Consider the following 6,562-nt stretch of genomic DNA (forward strand, 5'->3'; position numbering starts at 1 on the left):
ATCACATTCAAAATGAAATCTGTCTTTTGTATTTGGCGTGACTGTAAAATATAACAGTCAGCCATGCTTAAACAGATACATTTGGCACTGACAGCTTCACGAGTGGGCTGATCACATGTACATACTGTAAAATAAATCTTGCTTGCACCCACACAGACATTTCAAATCAGGCAGGATGTCAGCAACAGAAATAAACCAAAGGAAATCCACAGCACCCTGCTAATCCACATTCTGAGGCTGTTGGAGCATCTGATTACACTGTTTATTTTTACTTGCACAAACTAAAACGTGCATAGATTCCAAAGTGAACCTGTTGAACCAAAACAAGACTTGCACTACAGCAGTTAACTTCTGGTGCTCTACTGCATGCTTCTTGTGGAAAATGTGTATGTGTTGACAAGTCATGCAAGTATTATATTCATTTTGAGCAGAGGTCAGCCAAACAGACTTAAAATAAAACCCATATAAACATTTAATATAGGCCCACAATAGTGATTCTGGGTTAGACAAAAACCCCATTTGGAAGATGGATTCATGATGTATTCTGTCAGTAAATGAACATTCCTTTTAAACAACAAAACACGACACAAATCACACACTTTGTTCTTGTGTCCCAACAGGACCTACAGAAGGCCATGGATTCCCATAAGTCCAAAGTACTGTCCATCAACTTAAATAGTGTTGCGCTTGTCCAGTCAGACTCAGACGAGAGTAAGGTTCTGAAGGCTAAACTGAAGGAGATGAACTCACGCTGGGATCAACTGGGCAAATCACTGAAGGACTGGAGAACAGCACTGCAGGATGCGCTGATGCAGTGTCAGGTACATTGCATTTCTTTACTGTTTTTTAGAAAGAAATACTTTTATTTAGGATTAGAATAGTGATGGATGCATTGCATTGATCGATAATGACTTTACTGACATATATTATGCTACGACAATATTTTTTGGAATAAATGCATTTCTATTGAACTTTCATTCATTAAAGAAACACTTCTGTTTTCAAAATTGGTAAGGCATATTTTTAAGACCTATTTTTAATATTAATATTAATAATGATATTGATTAAATATTATTAATTATTATTAATAATTAATTTTATTGACAATAATAAAATAACAAGGCAGGGCAAGTTTATTTATTAAGCATATGCAAGTGATTTACATAAACAAGAATAAAAGAAACAAGAAAATAAAATGATTAAAATAATACAAAAATTATTAAAACAGATAAAAACAGATTAAAATGTGTTAAAACAGGTTATAAAAGAATGAAAAAGAAAAGAAAGACATAATAGTGCAATCTGTCGGATGTAGCACAGTGGTCATTCAGTAAAGGCACATCTAAACAGAGTTGTTTTAAGTCTTGATTTGAATGAACCTAATGTTGGAGCACATCTGATCATTTCTGGAAGCTGATTCCAGCAGCAGGGGCATAGTAGCTGAAGGCAGATTCACCCTGCTTTGACTGAACTCTTGGAATTTCTAATTTATTTGATCCTAATGATCTGAGGGATCTATTAGGTTTGTATTCAGGGAGCATATCTGTAATGTATTGAGGTTCTAGGCCATTTAGTGATTTATCAACAAGTAATTATACAAGTAAAATCTATTCTTAATGTAATTGGGAGCCAGTGTAGAGACCTGAGGGACAGATTTGCTGTGCTCTGATTTCCTGGTTCTGGACAGAAACTACTAAACTATATAAAAAAACAAAACCATTCCGATTATTAAGTAAGTCTCATCACTTGAGTAGTTATGCTTAAATTCAGCTTTAAATATAAATAAATTAAATATATATAAAAAACAAAACAGCTACTTTATAATATAATGGCACAATGTTCCTGTTTTATTGTATTTTTTTATTAAATAAATGCTCCATTGGGTATCTTTTAAGACCATTTAAAAATCTTTCTTAGTTTCTAGGTAGTTTACCTTGAAATAATCAAAATTACTGTGACTAACTCACACTTTTTGCTTTTCTACAGGAGTTTCATGAGTTGAGTCACGGTCTTCTTCTCTGGCTGGAAAACATTGATCGGCGAAGGAATGAGATCATCCCAATCGCATCAGGGCTCGATCGACATACACTACGAGCACATCACAGAGCGCTAAAGGTACATCAGAACGGGTCAAAACTTCTTTGTATGGAGAGACTTGTGCTGAAAAAATTGGGACTTTATGCATAATAAATAAAAACGGAGAATAGAAAGCTTGTAGCCTTTAGTATGCTGATTATAGCATGTAAAAAAGCTAAGAATAATATGACACTTTTTTGTGTACTAGTGGATTGTTGGGTTAAAGTTCATTGAATAAGTTGGCATCTATGCAAAGTTGCTTATAGTTTGTTGGTAGACATATTAAGCAGCAAGTCTATTAATACTCTAACGATAGCTGTTCTTGTTATAGTCAACAGAATGCCTAAAGGGGACCATCAAGATAAAGTGTAACCTTAGAATACATTGACAAATGTTTGCCTGCAGCAAATCCAGCGTGAACTGACGGAGACGGAGCAGAAAGTGGATGGTCTGCAGGAGCTCTCAGGTCAGCTGCTGGTACAGGCTCATGGCAACGAGTGTCTGGAGGCCCAGGAGAGAGTGCACGTCATCGCTAACCGCCTGCGACTGCTCCTGAAGGCCGTAGAAACAGACCTGGAGATGCTGGAAAAAGAACTCCAGGATTCTGGGAACAGACAGGTCAGTCTACATATTAAATTCACACTGCATTATTTTAAGCTGAAAACATGGTCATTGGTAATTCCTAATATGCAGGTCAGTGGGTACCAGCACTTTAAGAGTAAAAAAACATGTACAGGTGAAACAAAATGAATTCCTGTGGTTCTTTATGATAAACGGAGGGCTTGTGAAGGGAAAACGATCGGTCGGTGCAAGAAACTGAAATAGCTTTTTCAAGATTATTATGAATTACCAAGCACTATGGTTTCAGCTACAACTCTTTTTTAATGTTCTACTGAAAAAAGAAGCCACCTACATTTGATGACCTGGTGTGAGTGAGTAAAATCATCCATCAGTTTTCCATCAGCCAGTTTATTAATATGTTAGAGACTTTCTTCGATTTCATTTCAACGCTAAAACTCAGATCTTCACCAACTCACAGGATGCTTCCCTCTGGTCTGTAACGGATGAGACAGAAACTTCTGGATCGGTCAGTCCTGTTTCAGAGGTCAGCGTTTCCACTAAACGACAATCGGTAATGCACCTCCTCCATTTTTTTCTTATTATTTCAGGCATGGCGTGAAGGTCACTCCCCTGCTAATGTGAGGTGGTTGAGCTTATATCATGGGGACATTTTCAATAGATTCGTCCAGTTTCATTTTCTTCATTGACAAAATCCCCCAGGATATTTGCTCACCCCCCTCTGAAAAAAACTGCAAGATGTTTGGAAGTACTTTACTTCTATTGAAATTTATACAAGAAATGCTGGCTTTACCTTTCAGACGTGCTTTGATCAAATCAAGCTTTGTTATGTTTGTTTGAAGGTGTCTGCATGGAAAGCCAGGTTTCTTGCGTCTTGCGATATTTCCTTTTCATTTTGTCATTGCCACCTATTTTTGCTGCTGCGTTTTGTTTGGTTGTGACGGGTTTGTGATTATACTGATGGCCTGGCTATATGTTTCTGCTTGTCACCACAAGCTTTGTCTTTATTTGCTGGGACTGAAACATTCTTTCTTTCTTTTACCCCCCTCCCTCCCTTTTGCTCATTGCACAACAGCTACGAGGCAAATGTAGTGTGTCAGATCCAGGATCCTCATCCAGGCTTCGCCGTCACAGGTACCCTTCTCTCTGGGCTTTAGAATGCAGGGGGAGATGATGGACTTCTTCCAGATCCACAAATCCACCCCATCAGAGTCCTCTGTGTGCGGGCGCTTCACTTCTAAGAAATCTATTTGTTTTGGTTCCCAGTCAAGGATTCGTAGTAATCTGATGTGTTATTTTCCCCAAGAACATAATATTGAGTCTGACAGTGTCCTGTGAACACAAAAGGTCCATCATCTTTCTCCATTCTTGATGCCATTTGAAAAGTTTGAAATGTCATTTTCCAACCATGTGATTCTTTTTTGTTTTTGCTTTCATAATATTTTTTGCCATTTTACTTTGGTAATGCTGTCATGTTGTACATCTCTGCCTTGTAACAGAGAAAAGAACAGCCATATTGGGTTAAACTTTATAATAACTTTCATTAACAAACATAACATGAGTGTAATGCTTAACAATGTCTTATTTAATTTACCTTTTGGTAAATAGAAGTGCCATGAAACAGTATTTAATGCACTTGATCTACTGATTTGCTAAGCATTACATCATGTTTGTTATGACTTGTTAGTGAAATATATTGTGAAGTATTACAGAATATGTATGTATCTTTGATCATGACAAATATAGAAGCTATTTGTCCTGTAAGTCTGTCAGCACGTGACTAAATGTATGACTATATGCAAATAGAAAAACAGTGACTAATAACTTGTGAGTTGTGAATGGAAATTTGTCCTTGGGTGGAAAAAAAACAGAAAAATTGGGTTTGTGATCTTCAGTTGAAGTCAGAATTATTAGCCCCCCTTTTTTTTATTTTTAAATATTTCCCAAATGATGTTTAACAGCAAGGAATATTTCACAGTATGTCTGATAAATTTTTTCTTCTGGAGAAAGTCTAATTTGTTTTATTTTGACTAGAATAAAAGCTGTTTTTAATAAAAAAAAAAATTGAAAAAAAAAACATCAAAATGATTATTAAATATTTTTCATTATTTATATTTTTTATAGTCTACATAACAAATCATCATTATACAATAACTTGCGTAAATACCCTAACCTGCTAGTTAACCTAATTAACTCAGTTAAGCCTTTTAATGTCACTTTAAGCTGTATAGAAGTGTCTTGAAACATATCTAGTAAAATATTATTTACTGTCATCATGGCAATAGATAAAATAAATCAGTTGTTTTTAAATGAGTTATTAAAACTATTATGCTCAGAAATGTGTTTAAAAATCTTCTCTCTGTTAAACAGAAAATGGAGAAAGAATAAACAGGGGGCTAATAATTCTGACTTCAACTGCATATTTTACTATATATTTATAATATTTTTCAATTAGTTTTTACTTTTTCATTTTGAAGTTACTTTTAGTTATTATTTTAATCTTTTTTTTCTAGTTTTAGCTTTAATAATACTTAAAACTATTTCACTTAGTTGCCAAAGCAACTTCTAATTTTCAATTTTCATTTAAAGTTTATATTTTATTTCACTGAAAATGTTTTTAATAATTTAAGCTGAGAATAAAAGCATTTATTTAAAATAAATCACTCAATAGCATACAATAATCTGACTAACACAAGTTTTGAATATTTATGTGTGCGCTCATTATTTGAATGGCCTAATATTTGATCATCTATTATTGTTCTGATGTTTTGTAGGTTGGCCAGAGGTTCTGGCTGCGATTCGTCTCGCTCTGGTTCCTCCGGGTCACAAGGTGGCGCTGCTGTGGTTCGCTGCCAGCCCTTCCTCCTGCGAGTGCTCCGGGCGGCTCTGCCACTGCAGCTCCTCCTGCTGCTCATAGTGGGCCTGACCTGTCTGGTTCCCATGACTGAGCAGGACTACAGCTGTACCCTCGCAAACAACTTCGCTCGCTCTTTTCATCCCATGCTGCGCTACACCAATGGCCCACCTCCTGTATGAGATTTTACTGACTGACGCTTTTATACGTCCTGTAATTCACTGCAGGTCACAGAATGTGTTTCTGTCCACATGTCCAGGAACACATGTTCCTGTTCCTGTACAGTTACTGCTGCTAATTTCATTTTTCACTAAATGCGTACTATTGAACTCATTGCAATGTAGACTAGTGTTGGACAGTCAATCTGGTGAAGCTCTTCTGTACAAAGAAACGGAAGAGAAATAAATCATATATTATGTATTTAATAGCACTGACATACGCAAAAGGTACTGCACTTATACCGTCCACGAAAATGGCCAAAATTATTTGCTTAGACTAAGAAAAGTGTTAATTTTTTATTTTTTTATTATTTAAAACTGTAGAAAAAAATATTTTCATTGTTATTATTATTATTATTATTTAAATAAGATTTTGCATGGCAATTCAAATTTTTATTTTATGGCATGGATTTACTTTTTTTAAATCCCAAAATGTAAAACAGTAACTGATGTAGCTCCATGAGAGACGCGTGCTTTTATTACCGATATCTAATTATTGTATCTTAATTTGTGTGTTATGACAATGAAAATGTGACAAAACATTAATTATGATTACAATGTTTATGCCTATTTATGTATGTACAGTTTGCTAATGCTGACAATAAAGACACATCTTTTCATTTAATATATATATATATATATGTATATATAAATTCTGCAAGTGTGCCTTTAAGTTTCTTAAAGATAATTATTATAATTTTTTTAACTCCTGTGTAATTAATTGAGCTTCATGAACATTTTCACATTCAGGTCCTCCAAAATTAAAACGTTTGTACAAATGGTAACATTCAAGTATCCGATGTAAGAGCTGCTAAATACAATGTGCACACAAGAC

At 35.0% G+C, this 6,562-nt stretch overlaps 1 protein-coding gene across 2 annotated transcripts in view; it reads left to right on the forward strand.

The window, feature by feature from the left end:
• Nucleotides 1-6,352, forward strand: part of syne1a (spectrin repeat containing, nuclear envelope 1a) — a 238,807-nt gene extending 232,455 nt beyond the window's left edge. For both annotated transcript variants that reach the window (XM_087298227.2, XM_087298228.1), the window contains 6 exons: nt 621-821; nt 1,987-2,115; nt 2,482-2,694; nt 3,116-3,208; nt 3,731-3,789; nt 5,430-6,352. In XM_087298227.2, coding sequence (XP_087154353.1) covers nt 621-821; nt 1,987-2,115; nt 2,482-2,694; nt 3,116-3,208; nt 3,731-3,789; nt 5,430-5,691 — 957 coding nt within the window. In that variant the 3' untranslated portion in view covers nt 5,692-6,352. The remainder of the gene's footprint in view (nt 1-620; nt 822-1,986; nt 2,116-2,481; nt 2,695-3,115; nt 3,209-3,730; nt 3,790-5,429) is intronic.
• Nucleotides 6,353-6,562: the final 210 nt, after the last annotated feature.

The sequence above is a fragment of the Danio rerio genome, chromosome 20 (assembly GCF_052040795.2).
Source record: "Danio rerio strain M-AB ecotype USA chromosome 20, GRCz13ab, whole genome shotgun sequence".
Lineage (NCBI taxonomy): Eukaryota > Metazoa > Chordata > Actinopteri > Cypriniformes > Danionidae > Danio > Danio rerio.